This window comes from Gallinula chloropus (assembly GCF_964237585.1).
Source record: "Gallinula chloropus genome assembly, chromosome: 2".
In the NCBI taxonomy this organism is placed as follows: Eukaryota; Metazoa; Chordata; class Aves; order Gruiformes; family Rallidae; genus Gallinula; species Gallinula chloropus.
The window spans coordinates 118,159,610-118,175,389 of NC_140086.1; the positions used below are offsets into that span (position 1 = coordinate 118,159,610).

Genomic DNA, 15,780 nt, shown 5'->3' on the forward strand with positions numbered 1-15,780 from the left:
AAACTATTCCTCATTTCAACAACTACTTCGAAAATCTTCCCCTCTAATCTGCTAGCTGAATAGATGATTGTTAAATAAGCATGGACAAAACTTGCAACTAAACTCATGCAAATTCTGAGTTCCAACTACTGGTATAAAAATGGCTTATTTTTCAATTTTAAAGTTTGTTACTGCTTCAAGTTTTGTACTTTTGCCATACCTCTCTCCAGAAGACGAACAGTGTTCCACACACAATAATTATTGAAGAAACCAGTATTTTAACAATCAGGTTTTTTGTCAGAATGCTGTCCTTCAAATTTCTTGGAGGCTTCCGAATAATATCTTTATCCACAGGCTCCACCCCAAGACTTAGAATTAAAAGAACATTTTAGGCTTTTATCATCATAAAAATAATTCACTGCTTCTAACTTAAAGACAAGATTTTCTGAGTCAAAAGCAGCAAATCTCTCTACAGCCTCAGAATCATCTCATTCAAATGAGCACATGATATTTTCACTTTCAGAAAACTTTGTATTAGTAACAGGCAACATTTTAACACTGCAGTTTGAGAATCCATAAATACATGGTATCAGCACTAAAATTACCACATGTTAATTTGAAAGGAAGCTGCAAGTATTGGTTATGTTCCACATTTCTGTTACTGCCCTCAATCTAGCTAAGGAATTTACTGCTATTTCCTTTCCACATCTCCCTCTACCACTTAACTGCAGTAAAGAGGGTCAGAGGAAGAACTGCAGGGAAAGCCAGAATCCTGCAAGTTTCACAGGCTTATTCACAGATCTTTTAAGTATCCATGATGCCCCCATAATTATAATTAGGTACTAAAGCAAACCAAAAGGAATGACCACTGAACTATACTGCAAATGTAATTCAAAGATGTTTGCTGTTTGTCCTGATTAAACCACAACACTGTTGTAGAGACTTCACTGCAGCTCAACACTTCAGTTTTCTTTGTGAGCAATCATTCTCCTTGTTGAAATAAAAGGACTACCAACTCTAATGGAATTTAAAGTAATTACCTTTGAGCTGGAGGTCCATCCATAATAATATTGATCCATAAGATCTGCATGGCATTGAGAGGATTAGGAAAGTTCATTAATGTAGCCAGTGAGATTAAAGTCAGTGCTGCTATACTCCTGTTGAAAGAATCCATTTTTATAACTGTCAGCATGGCACATTTCTGAAGACCCATTGATAACCGCTTTCTAATCAACACTTCAACTCTTTAAGAGTAGATACAGATTTTGACAGCATGAATAATGACTGACATTAGTTTAACTTTAAAGCTAGAGCATGAACTCATTTAGAAGACTCATCTTGACATAGTCCATATTTAAAACAGCGTTGGTTCAGCAATTAGAAGACAGCAAATTTGCATCTGAAAAGCCTCCCAAACTTTAAGGTAATGTTTCAGAGTTATCACTCACCTTCACCTAAGAAATTTTTTACTGTGGAAGCAGGTCCTATACTTTTATTGTGCCAGAAGCAGAACTTCTAAACATGGTTTTGAAAGACAAACTCCTTCTGCGCTTTTTGATGTAAACACCACCACTGTGCACCTGCCAGTAGCCTGACTGATCAGTCATGGCAAGGTACTACCCAAGCTCCCTAAAAATACCTACACTGCTCCTCATTCTTAGCAAGATGAGAAGGCTAGGCAAAAGACTGAAAATAGATTAGCTGGTTGCACGCTTGGTATTAAACAGGCATGCACTAATTGCTTTCAGTCCAAGATTAAGTGGTTTCATAACCAACAAGAAGAGAGCAAGGCTTATAATAATTCCAAATTTAGCGCTCTACTGAATCCTATTAGGCTCTCCCTGAAAAGGAGGACAGGGGAAAAAAAGGGTAGCTCATTCATCAAAGAACTGAGGCTACCATTCCCAAGTCTAACAGGCAAGCACACTCTCCTGAAATACCAATGTGCAGTTATTTTTCAGAAGCAGATTTCTAGTCTTCTACTAATGCAGGACATTAGTCAAGACTGAAAGTATATGACAGCCCTGAGTTTTAAAGCAAGTTTTAAGAGGTTGGTGTTTTATGGGTTTTGTTGTGTTGGGGGGTGGTTGGTAGAGATTATTTTTCTTCTTCTCCTTTAAGGGCACTTGGGGGGGGATGTTGATTTTTTTTTTCCCCCCCTCTGATTTCTGAAATTTCATTCAGCCACTCTGAAAAGCCATGAAGGATTCAAAAAAGTACATGAACAATAACATGGCAAAGAGGAAAACCATGTTCCTGAATCCAGATACAGTAAGATAAACTCAGAATTATTTTTTTTTTTCAGACTAAGGCTTAATGAACTCATTTTACATAAGGATCCCTATATGCAACAAAAGGAAGTCAGCTTCACAGAGCTAACTCATTCCACAAACCAGTATAAGGATTACAGAAAAGTTAGCCTCCTGTTTCCCTGGTTTCCTCCACTTGATACACATATTCTGGTTAAGGAGGGAATGACTACTGACTTCTCCTTAAAAAAAGGCTCAAAGGTAGCTGTGCTGTTTCTCTCCATCCTCTCAGTTACTGACTTTACACATCTTAACAGGGAGAAGTGGGAAAAAAGTTAGATGCATGTTTATTGCACTATTTTCTGGTTCTTTAGAAACAAAGAAGCCACCAGTTACAGAATACTGAAAATTCAAAAGCAGAGCTTATCAGCACCCTCTGTGAAGTTTACAATGTTCACATGAATTTATGCAGCATGTTTCACAATGCCTTGATTCAGTCACAGTGTAGTTAGAACCTTCTGATATTGCCAACTTTTCAAACTTACGTGCTCAGTTGAAATCTAACAAAATTTTTTATGTTATTATAAATTCCTTTACCCTCTTCTATTGCAGACCTGCAATTAAGAACAAAGATTACATCACTAGACAAATGAAACTACTGCCAAAAAAGCTTAAAACAAATAAAAAAAACCCCTATTAAACAGCAATACAAATGTCAAAGAACAAATGGAGTTGAACTTCCCATAACTTTAGCAGTCACTGTTTTTTCAATTTGACTATGAGATTAATCACAATAGTTATTTTTCCAGCTGCTTAACTTTCAAAACGAAACATCAAAATTAGATCTCCTTATTGAAGATTTACTGCCATCCTTGGTTAAGATCTTTCAATTCAAGATAGATAATGGGAAGAAAAAAGAAAAAAACCCTCCCAAAAAAACCCCAATACATGTGATTTTACAAAACCACTGAAGTGCACCATGCCTTTAGAAGACCATGTATTCTTACTGCACCAGAAAAATATGTATAGCACATCTTCTCTCAACTCTAGAATGTATCACTGTATACCCATCACATTATCTCAATTACAACCATGAACAAGTGTCTTCTAATACCTAAAACAAAAGCCTACCCAGCTACAAATAAAACTGCTTTCTCCCATTCCTCCCAGCAGCCAAGAACAACATTTATTCAGCATTTTTGGTAACTTTTATGACAAATGATTAAAGTGGTTAGTGGGAAGAACATAGAACTATGGAAGCTCATGCTTCCCTCACCTTCCCCCCCTTGGCATTCACCTCTCTTCACTCTCCTATTAAGGGCTTTCTTGATGAAATCAGGAAAACTGGATAAAGCATTCCAGCAAAAGCCTCATCGAGCCCAAGTAAAGTCCTTACCACAGATATCTTTCCTATCTACTCTTCTGAATATCTTAAAATGATTCCATTCTTCTCTCTCTTGTTTTTGCACAACAGCACATTGCTCTTTGCTGAATTAGTATGGAAATCTTTTAACTTTCAGATCATCCTCTGACATACTGCTACCTATGCAGATTTTCTTGTATTTTACTTCCGTATTTCACTTCTTCCCAAGGGTTAAGCATCATACTTTCAGATAAACTGAAGTGTTCAGAGATTGATGTGGAATTTCAAAATGAAAGCTGTCTTGCTAGGCAGCAGTCTAGCTCAGCCAACAACCACTACCTTCAAAAGTCAGATGGATAAAATTCAAAATAAATTAAGTTTAGCTATGCTCCCTCTGATTAACAAAAGTTGGTAACTTATTTTCACCTGTGATACTTAAACTTACATTCCTTTCTTTTTCTGAAACACCATCATATTTAAAGACACAGAACTCTAAAATTTCTAAATACTGAGTAGAATGCTCTCCTCTTTCATTTTTACATTAGATTTACGCTTCTCAAGAAATTAAATGATTGTAAATCTTACTGACAGCTAACAGACTCATAATTTCACCTCAGCTGTGTTTCCAAATGTACTACCCCCATAACTGTCCCTGGAGAAGCAGAAATGCTGCTTGGTTTTTATAGCACATACATGCACAAACTCCTGTTACATCTGATCTACGTACAAAACTAAAGTAACAAAGGTCTAAATACATAACTACATTCTTATATTATTAACATAAAACCACAGAAATGCTTAGTTACCCCTTGTACTAATATGTTCCCAGGTCTTTTTTTAAGAGGATAACACAGGTAATGACCATAAAGGTAGTTGTCCTGACTTAGCAGAGACCTACAACAGCTGCTATGCTTACAAGTTCAAGGAACTTCTTCTGTTTTTAAACACAGGCAACATTTCATTAAAACTATATAAAACAAGATATGTACATAAGTGCCACCTACATTATTGTCTGAAAATCATCATCCACGAGGATCATATCTGCTGCCTCTTTACAAACATCTGTTCCGGTTTGTCCCATTGCTACACCAATATCTGCAGCCTTCAGAGCAACAGCATCGTTCACTCCATCTCCTGTCATAGCTACTACTGCACCATTATTTTGCAGGGACTAAAGAAAGGGGAAAGAATTTAAAATCAAGGATTGAAATAACCCATCGTACAAAATTATTCTAGATGCAAGATTGGTGTCATTGCTCCTGCTGCCCTCCAATTTCTGATTATTCTACCATAAAATCCTTTTTAAAAATGCAGCTATTTGTATTCTAATGATTTTTTACACAAGATTTTAGGTTCAATTTCAGTTCATATATTCAGACAGCCTGAATTTTAAAGCTATGGTACATAAAAGCTGCCTTCAAAAGGAAGTAGAAAAACCCTAGAAAAAGATGGATGATACTGGATTTACATTTTGACATTATCACCCTCCTGCAATTCTCAGTATGTTCCAACTGTCTCAGTGTTTGACTTCCTTCTCCCTATTGCTTTTCTGACCATTCCAATTGTTATCCTGAGTATGTCCCCCTTTGCTACTTTCTTCTGTTAACTTCTGAACAGAAGCGTTACCTCAGACATGGCTTGACTTTCATGCCCTTTTATCTTCTTGTGAGAAGCATGAGAAATGTGGGTTTTTTCAAGTTCCTAATCAATTCAACTGCAACATGACACAATCTCCATCATCCCACGAAGAAGAAAGCATGATGTTGCCTACCAGGAGCTGCCTATCCCTTGTGGGCACTATCCATTTTTGAGGTAGTATTTTCAAATACACTTGACTTTCAAACCAACTGCATTTCTGATTTCATCTTGACATACTGCAGCACCTTGTAATTTAAGTAAAGGCACCACAAACAGTACCCATAGCAACAGTCCAGCATTTGAGCCTCTAGCAAGACATACCTTTATAATTTTCAATTTATGTCGGGGACTGGCTCTGTAAAATACTGCGACCTGTTAAAAGCACAATGAAGAAGTAGTGAAAATTTGAGAAATTTAAAGAATTGCACTATAAAGCAAGAGGATGAAAAGTACTACCAAAGGCCAACTGTACTCTTGTTAACTCTAAAGCTGAAGTACCAATGAGTTGTGTCTTTAATAAGAATGAAATCATTCACTCTAGAAAAGACTTAAAGTTGGGCTACTTACTTCAAGATAGAATACTGAATCATTAAAAAGAACCTTCTGAAATTATGAAGTAACTGACTTATAATGGCCCACTGCTGGTCTTCTCTGACTAAATTCATGCAGGCACCTGCCATGCTGACGCTACAATTAACATCCTTTTCCCTTGTCCTAGTGGCAAGTGACTCTGAATGTTTCAATTTTACTACTTTATGTAGCATAGTATTAACAGATTAAAGTTTTAAAGCTAATTAATAAAGATTCTTAGAAGGAATTATTAATTTTCAGATTTTTTTTCCTCTGGTCTTCTCAGTAAATTGAAATTTGAGCACAAGGAATTTAGTTTTCCATAAACTCCACAGTGTTAGCATTCACATGGGTATTTTTTACCTTTTCAAGAAGCTGGATAAGAAGTTAGACTTCTCAACAGCCACTTACACTGTACAGAGGTATCAACCTTACTGCTTGATTTTAATTAATTCCCAATAAGATTTTAAATAAATGCCTAGAATTTCATCTTGGGTCAAACATGTACGAAGTAAATTTGAAACTATTTCAGTTACTTAAAGGTGGAGAGCCCTTAAGAACAAGTGTTACCAAATACACCAAAAATATTATTTGCCACGCAATTTGTTTGTTCTTGTGAGTCACCAAGGAAAGACACTGAGCTGACATGCGCATTTCTTGATTGTCAATACAGGATTTTGGCTTGCTTACATCAGATTCAAGCATGCTGCAGTTTAATTGTGCAGTGTTTTGCAAACTGAGCAGCATTTTGATGCATAAACATAGCCAAGCCTGAACCTCAATTGCCTTTCTTTATGCCTTCACATACAGAACTTTGACACTGACTGGTACATTTAATTATTTGATAACAACAACAAAAAAATTAAGCAGTAACTTAATAAATAGACCCTTTCAAAATTCTCAACCAGTGACCTCAGATTGATTAAAAATCATTGAAGATACAGACAGTTCCTCTCTCAAATTAGGAAAGGATGGAGTGTCTGAACATGCAAATTTTAAGGTTATATAAATGAGCTGAGCTACTCAAAGAATTAAAATGATCTAACAATACAAAAAGGGGGTGACGCTCACTGAAAGTGAGAGATGGCAAAATGAAAGTTCCAATACAGGCATTGAAAAGTAAAAAACAAACTGAATCATTAAAAAGAGATACAAGTAATACACTTGCTAAAAAGATAACTGTGTAAGTTGAAAGAAATAAATGTCAAACTGAAAGACACTTGTTTGATATGGGACAGCTTCCATGTTTCTAAGCCTCTGGTAATTTACTGTATCAGTTCTGGCAGAAGCATGGTATTTGTATCTCAGAAGTTACATTTTAGCTTTTCAGAGAAAAAAAAAAAGCAATTCTCAATATAAAAAAAATATATCCTTTATTGCATTGCAGTAAGTAGTACATCAAAACAAACCTTTGGTGTTATTTGAGAAAGCTGCTGAATATCCAAATCATCTATTTCTTCTCCAGAGATTGCCTGGGAATTTTTGGAATACAATCCTAGCCGACTAGCTAGAAATAAAATAATGAAAAGAGGTATTATAATAATTTATCCTGTTAAAAACATTAAGTATTCAATATCATTTTTTCAAACATACTATTTTCTGCTGCAGTTCAGGTTTGAAATGCCGAGAGCAGAACATCTTAACACCCTATTGATCAGTATGCTGAAGTCAATTATCTGAACTCGAGTAACAAACACAGGCTACAACGTCTATTCTAATTAGGTATGTATTTCCTTAAGACTTTTTAGGTCTAAAGGTCTGTACTTCATTGTGTCGGGTGCCATACAAACACAAGAGCTCAGTCCTCTCTAAAGAACTCACAGTTCAAAAATAAGGAGACATGAACAATGTCACAAACAATGACATGGGGGAGGACAAGGAAAAAAACCTTCAAGAAAACACTGCTAGTTTGGGGGTATACTTTTTATGTGCAAGTTCAACTTTTTGCTCATCATCCTGTAGGTAAAGAACTCATTCTGGCTGAAGTACTTGTACTTCAGTGCATTATATTGAAAAAAGTAGTAATTTGTTTAAGTATTTATTAATAGTACTTAAACTTCGAACAGTTATACAGACAAAACTGTATTGGATAGTATTCAAGTGCTATATACACCCTAAATACTCATTGTCACTATTTTAGTTTCTCCCCGTCGCCATAAAACAGGCATCAGAAGCCGAGGGTAGTGAGGGGGGTGTAAGAACAAGAATCAGGAATCAAGCATATGTTATAACAAAATACAGTAAGAAAAAACATGACAGCAAAAGTCATACATGAACCAAATCAGAAAACCTACAGCTTAATATGGAACTAAAGTATGACTTCAGGCTAGAGTGTTGGGGTTTTGATTTGGGGTTTTCTTCCCCTCCTCATTCCACTATGCCATCTGTTAACCCAACGTGCAGAACTCACAAGTGTTAGATTTAATACCCACACTTCACAGCGATTAGGTAGGCACTGCCAAAAACAGGAAACAAGGGAAAAATGAAAGGAAGTGCACCACTCATACCAATGGCAACTGCAGTCTCCTGTGAATCTCCAGTAATCATTTTTATTGCAACTCCTGATGTGATGAGTGTAGTAACAGCTTCTTTTACACCAGTCCGTGGGGGATCAATTATTCCCACAAGCCCCAAAAAAGTCAGTTGTCCTAACTCAGGACCAGAAGCTAAGGCTAGAACTTTTAGGAGGGAAAAGAAAAAAAGTTAGGATTTAAAATTAACATTTACCTCAGCATTTAAAGCAACTGTTTTGAACTAGCATGCCAGCACAAAGCAAAGAGCAGGAATTGCAAATATTTTCTTTTTTTTAAAACCTTGGTAGCAGTGTGTGTGTTACCTTGAATATTAAGAATAACCCACCTATGCATATTTCTTTCTCCTAAAGAGTAGTCTTTCTAAAAAATATACCTACTCCAGGTTTTAGATATAAATTTCCCATTTATTCTCAGATGAAGGTGCTTATACTTCCACTGTGTGGAAAGAGAATGGCATCTAGCTTTGTGGTTTCTCTGTATATGTTTCTTTTACACAGGAGGATGAAATAGAGAATCAGTTAAGGTGGCTTTATTTTCTGTTGTTTGGGTTATTTTTCTTTTAGAGGGGCAGATTTCATTACATGTATGCTGAATATTTTCTGGAATCTCTTTTATGGTAGGCATCTTAATTCAAATATATTTAACATTAGAGTTGTAGGGGGAAAGCAAAGTTACTTTTTTGAAAACATTACCATAGATTTTCTTGTTTGACAATAGTGTGTAGCAGACAAAAAAATGACTGCCTGAACAAAACATCACAAAGAGATACCACCCCTAGCATGTCCTTTCAGTTTCTAGCAATTTTCGTCCAATGAACTTCGAGTCACACAATACCCCTACCTTCAAAAAAGTACTTAAAGTCGTGGATGGGCTTAAGAGCCAAGACTTCTCTGTAAAGAGGCCAAAGCAAACCAGCCATGTATCTGAACCCACTCACAATCACTTCTTATCAAATCTCTCATGAAAAAAACTTTTGGTTCTATTTCAAAATCTACACAGCTTATTAACATAAAAGCTAATTCTAATGGCATCTTCTGACCTGCAGTCAGTTGTGACAGCCTAACAGACAAGGGTGCCAGGAGCCAAAAATAATAGAAAAATAAGCACATTCATATTTAAAAAAGCTACAGACATCTATAATGAGAGATGGAAGCTATTAGGTAGCAATGTAATGTTCAGTTACAGGGATGAATGGAACCAGCAGTGCTTTTTCTCCACCTCTGCAATTTAATCATGTTATTATACAGGCCCTAGGCAACAGCACCTGGCTTTCCACTCTCCTGTTTTACAGAAAAAAAACACACAGCAGCGCTTACAGAAAAAAAATCCTAGGTTTTTTGTTGTTCTTGGTTTTTTTTAAACAATAAACAGTACCATTTAAAAAAAAAAACTATTTTGAGAAACTGGAACAGCCTTACCTCTAAGTCCTGCAGATCCCATGGATGTTTTCTCTTGCTGGTATTGCTCTCTCTGTTGCTGGACAAGAGGTAGGGTCTGCCCCTTACAGTAATACGATGTACAGTACCTAATGACTTGTTCATAAGCACCTTTCATAAAGCAAACTTCAGGCTTGTCCTAAAAGGAAAAAGAATTCTTGTTTATGCATGTGTGTATTCATATACACACATGCACACGTAAGAATGGTATACCTATATTTTAAATCTTAGGAGTCTTCAGACCATAACGCAAATCAAAGTTACCCTTCTAAACCTAAAAATCTGTTACTCTTACTATCTCTATACAGTGTACATTCAAGAATAGTAAAATCAAAAAGGTCAAGCTAAGACTCAGTATCTCATTTCAGTAGACAACATACATACTAGACAATGCAGCTCATAGTTCACAGACTAAAGAAGCCAAGCAAAGGACAAAAATAAAACTTACACAGACTATTAGACCTGAAAGACCTTTAGCTCATCACCTGAGCAACTGCACAGGTTTTTAAACACCACCTACATGCTTGTACCATGATTAACAACTCTAATATTTTCCAGATAGCCATCTAGCCCTGATGGTGTCAAGGGACTGAGAATTCCACACCCACCTTGAACACGTAACTCCAATGCTAAACCAACTCTTCCCTTCCCCCATTTCCCATTAAGAATTGCTGCCTCAGCCCAGTTTCCAATCACTCATTCTCACGTTTTCATCTGCTAGGCTAAAAAAAAAAAAAAAAAAAAAAAAAAATCTTTCTCAGTGTATCTATTGTCTCCCTGTGAAGGTATTTATGCTGTTCTAGTTTTGCATGGCCAGGTTCTGGTGGAGAAGGGGGGCCAGGAGGGGCAGCTTCTGCAAGAAGCAGCTAGAAGTCCTCTGCGGGCCCAAGAGTTTGCCAGGAGCCAAAATAATAGAAAACTAAGCACATTCACATTTTAAAAAAAACCTAGAGACATCTATAATGAGAGATGCACCCCCCTGTGCCAGAATGGCAGGGGAAGAAGGGAGCAAAATCATGACTGAAGTGAAGTCTGCTAAGAAGGGAGGGGTGGGGGAAGGTGCTTTGAGATCTGGCTGCGCCTCTCATTGCCCAACTCTGGTGTCACTGGGTGTGCAGGGCAGTGTCATCAATTAGAGTTTTCTGTCCTTTGTTCTGTGCTGAGTCTGTTTTGCCCATGATGCTGATTGCAGAACGAGCTCTCCCTATCCTTATCTTGACTCCTCAGCCTCTCAATATATATTTCCTCCCCTGTCCAGCTGGAAAGGGGAGTGATAGAGCAGCTTTGGTGCGTGTCTGGCCTCCAGACACATACGCACAGTAGTGGTTACCTCAACCTTTGATAGGCTTAACTGACAGAACTCTGAAGTTCTGTTTCTAAACCCACTGCATTTTCTTAGCCTACAAATAATTTACACTCCCTTGAAAACCGTTACACCTTTTGAACAATCTTAAAAATGCCGATACCAAAATACAGACACAGTAAATCCTTACATGGATGAAAATCATATAGGAATTCCTGAACTTCAGGCAGACAAGGGCAATACAAATGCATTATACATTATAGATGTATAATTCAAATGCTTTGTTTCCAAAGCAAAGATTTCCCTGTGACAACTTGAGCACTACCAACAGGCCTTTTTTTTGGTCAGAAGTATTAGGAAATTTTCCATAAATCTGTCTGCTGTTGCACATACTACATAGAAGGCTCCAGTTATGAGATTGGCCGTGACTATTTTAATATTTGTAACGAAAGCATCCAGATTGGTCTAAATAAAATATAAACAATGTACGTGAAAGCACCAGATCATCAGAAGAGAGATTAAAGAATAGTCTGTACTGATAATCCAGGACGTTGTTGACATCAATAAAATCTGTCAACACTGGGGAACGTGTTGTCTGCGTCAAAAAAACTCTGTTTTCAGAAAAAAGAAATTTTACTATTGAACATCAGTGCATTTTCTTGCTCTTAGTTTATTATGCAACTATGTAGCACTGATACAGCAGAAGACTACAAGAATTGCTTTAGATGTCAGAGGAGGGAGATGGAAAATAACAGAATCAGATATACATTCAAAGTCTCAGATATCCAAATACTTAAAATAATACTCCAGTATACCTTTTATGGGAAGAATTTCTTGTGATTCTTAGTCTCCACTTCAGAGCTAAAACTATTACCAAACCATATTTCCAGAACTGTACACTACAACCAGCCTGCTATAACTTCTGAAGTGAAAAATTGAATGAAGTGGGTATTAAACAAGGAGTATATTAAACTATTGTATGGAGCTAGTGCACAAGGCAACAGTGATTGCAGCTTACCTGCTGTGTTCTGTGAACACATTTAACAGCCATCCATTTTTGTTCAGAGCTGAAGGGATATTCAGCCTTCCTTATGTAGTCTTCCTGGAGTCCATCTAAACCCATCTGTATAAAACAGAAGTACCACCACGTCAGGACCTTTGCTTCAAACAGATGTGCAATTCACTGCCTTGCTGAGATATCTTAGTTAACAATCACTATGCAGCTAAAAAACAGTTTCATCTTCAAAAGATGTTTTTGAGTGCTCTGCTCCAGTTTAGATAAACTTTGGACAAATTATAACTGAAAGAAACTAGACGCTTCTTTCAAGTTTCAGCATAAGTCAGATCCTTCAACGCTATATGCTATCTTTGATCCAAGGAACTTGACATACTTTATAGATTATAACCACACACAATGACTAGCAACGTAGCTCTTGATTTGACAAAACACCCCAATGTGTTGGGTTTGGGTTTTTTTACTCTTTTATGTAATGTCTCTGCTAGGAAGGCCTATAACATCTCAACACAAGACTGCAGCAAAGTCTGAAGAAGGCAAGTCACTGATTTTAAGTTTGAATGGTGTGATGAACCAACCTGAAACGAGTTGGCTTTTTAGTGATCAAGATCACTCAAACATGTAATCTGAAAATAACCAAGATGACTCCAGACAAAATGCACTTCATTCAAATGCTGTTCCCTCCCCACCCCTGATGCAGTTCACAGCATTTGATGCTCTATCCATAACCAAGTCCAAAAGAAAGTGACAATTAAAGAAGACTCAGAAGCAGCAACCTGCCATAAGCCATTCTTGCTACTTACAGAGTTTCACAACTCCTTCACTACCTCCCTTTAAAGGAATAGATGTGAAAGACTCCTATCATTCTCAGTTTCTATGGGCTCTTGCCAAAATAACATCACCTTGGTCCTTTGCAGCCAAAGACTGGGGACTTGGAATGAGTCTAAACAAGATGATAGATACCCTCCAGGCCTCAATTACTCAGGGAGAAGACAAGTGTAACACACTCCCTCTTTCAATGTTTTTGAGCTTATTCACCATCACAGAAAAAAAACAAATAAAAATCAAGTGCTAAGATGTTTTGCCACATTTCTCTGTAGCCATAATGGGAGTTTTACAGCATTATATAAAAATCCAAAACATTTAATCGGTGTCCACAATTCAAACTACCTGTGACCTGCACTTAAAGGGGAATATAAATACTGCAGTCACCAATACATGCTATCAACTTCTTACAGGTTGTAATAAGTGGGAAAGAGACAGCACAATCAATATTCAAAAGATAAATTGACTAGTGGCAGGTAAAAAGACAACACTAAGTGCAAAGACATGAAAATAAAGATTTTACTTCAGTTTTAAATTATTTTCTCTCAGGATGGCCAAAGATTTCCATTAGATAAGAAACACAGGGGATGAGCAGTTGCAGTACAAATCTAGGAGACCCAAAAGGAGAAGAAAATGAGGGAAAACCCCAAACCCACAACTTATTTCTATATACTTCCACCTGCCATAAATCCAGGAAGCACTATTAAGTACACACCTTCATAGCAAGTGCGATTAAAGCCCCTTCTGTTGGCTTCCCCATTAACGTGTTGTTTCTAATCACAGCATCATTGCACACGCAACCAGCCTAAGAGATGAGGAAGGAGAGAAAACACAACACAACGTAAATTGCATACAAAGCTCTTGTACTACTTCATAAATTAAAGCTCACCTCTCTGTCAAGACCTTACCTCAACAATTTTGCTAACAGACGGGTTGTTATAACCATGAATAACTTCACCATCAAGCATCACTTCACCAAACCTGTTATAACCTACTCCGGTAACCTGCAAGACAAAGGCACTGTGCAATGTAATGTTCAACAAGTTCATAAACTGGTTTAATCTCAGCTTTTTACTAGCAACTACAGAAAACCTTTAAAAGGCCATTCATAACAACTGATTTTATTCCGTGTGAATGGATTTGCCTACTCACCTTCTAATGTAGCAAGTAATAGATTAAGGAATAAAAACTCTGAGGACAAGAGACCTCAGTGAAGTATATTAGTATTTTTATTTAATGCAGTGATTTTTTTTTTAATGTAGTGATTTTATTCCTTTATATCAACAAATGCAGCATATGTTGTTTCCTTACAGTATTGGAATGCTTTTCGTTTTCCTTCTTTGTTTTGCTTTCTATTTTTTTCCTCCTATTCACCTTTAGCCTGGTTAACTCCCCTAGGTGAATGGAAGTATAGAGGAGAACCCTGCTGTCATCCAGTAAGGAAAAAACTAAAAATGAAAAAAAAAATAACATATAGTTGAGCAGCCTTTCAGCTGAAGCCTCAGAGCAGTGTTATAAACAGAAAAATTGTATTTTTAGTGAATGGAAGCCAGGCATCTCACTAGGATCCTTAAAAAAACTCTTCACGTCTACAGCATTAACAGTTAATTTATTTTACAGCCATTTCAAGTCCTCTTGAAAAGGAAAAAGAGCTGATTTGATCCAGACGCCAACAAATTGTGTTAATGGGGGAAAAAAACCAATCAAAAATCCCCCAAACACAATTGAGAGTTTTCCTACAGAATTCTAAGAACAGAAAAGTAAATACCAGAGTATATAAAGAACATAGGTAAATAACTGGAAAGAGTAAGAAAAAAATGCCTGTATTTATGCTTACAGAAGTCAAAAATAAGACCCTCTGGTTGACTGTAATGTGTTTAAAACAAACAAGCCAACTTTGATCAAGAAGAGTTTGAGAATTTAAGAACTTGTTTAAAATCACTTCTAATATGCACACCTTGCAGCTTTTCCACCTCTTTATATCATTTACTTCGGTCTTTGCAACATCTCCCCAACCTCAACAACCCGTTTCACATCCTGCTCCTACTTCCAACTCGATCCATTATAAAAAAACAAGCATGACTCTATGTACTCACTATGAAGAGTTCACACAAAAAATTGTCTTCTAGCCAAATACTGGAGATCCCTGGTTTAAATGTTTGTAACACATAGGTTTTATTTTTATGCACCTCCAACAGCAAAATAGCCTCAACATTCTGTACTGAAGAAAAACAAGATCTCTCAACTTGCTTCTGTACTGTATCTCAGCATCAAACCAAAAAAGGACTTCTGTGACCAGAGAAGGCTTGCATAGCACAGTTTAAAGAGCACTGTATTAAAGAAATAACTGGACATTGAGGAACAGGAGTTTGGTGCAACAAACTTCAATGATGCTTTACCTCAGTATACTCCCAGCATGCCTCAGCTGATACATACAGCAAGATAAAAATGAGAATTAAGGTCTAACAGAATCTCACTACATACCTCAGCATGCTGCCCATCTGAAGTAAAAATGTGAGTAACAGTCATTTCATTCTTTGTCAGAGTTCCGGTTTTATCTGAACAAATTACGTTGCAACAACCTGAAATAACCAATTAACATTTGTAAGATAACGCTGGTGTAGAGAAAGAGTAACTAACGAGAGAACAATAGTCATCAAGACTAGCAAATTTCTAGAAACACTGCAGCTGTCTGAAAAACAAAATGAGATTTAAGACAGCCACTGTCCAACTACTAATGAATTAGCTGTACAAAGTTCTTCACAAATTTGTCCAATAAACCAGAAAAACTAATTAAAATCCCAAATTCACAACTCATCTGAACCACTTCCATTCACTACCTCTCCTTATTTTATTTTCACTGTATCA

At 36.8% G+C, this 15,780-nt stretch overlaps 1 protein-coding gene across 1 annotated transcript in view; it reads right to left on the minus strand.

Annotated features, from left to right (window-relative positions):
• Nucleotides 1-15,780, minus strand: part of ATP2C1 (ATPase secretory pathway Ca2+ transporting 1) — a gene marked incomplete at its 5' end in the record, with an annotated part of 63,392 nt that overhangs the window by 2,999 nt on the left and 44,613 nt on the right. Inside the window, 12 exons of the mRNA XM_084260136.1 lie at nucleotides 200-347; nucleotides 1,020-1,136; nucleotides 2,774-2,842; nucleotides 4,596-4,762; nucleotides 5,551-5,601; nucleotides 7,209-7,306; nucleotides 8,307-8,477; nucleotides 9,752-9,908; nucleotides 12,091-12,195; nucleotides 13,628-13,717; nucleotides 13,821-13,916; nucleotides 15,397-15,494. Coding sequence (XP_084116262.1) covers nucleotides 200-347; nucleotides 1,020-1,136; nucleotides 2,774-2,842; nucleotides 4,596-4,762; nucleotides 5,551-5,601; nucleotides 7,209-7,306; nucleotides 8,307-8,477; nucleotides 9,752-9,908; nucleotides 12,091-12,195; nucleotides 13,628-13,717; nucleotides 13,821-13,916; nucleotides 15,397-15,494 — 1,367 coding nt within the window. The remainder of the gene's footprint in view (nucleotides 1-199; nucleotides 348-1,019; nucleotides 1,137-2,773; nucleotides 2,843-4,595; nucleotides 4,763-5,550; nucleotides 5,602-7,208; nucleotides 7,307-8,306; nucleotides 8,478-9,751; nucleotides 9,909-12,090; nucleotides 12,196-13,627; nucleotides 13,718-13,820; nucleotides 13,917-15,396; nucleotides 15,495-15,780) is intronic.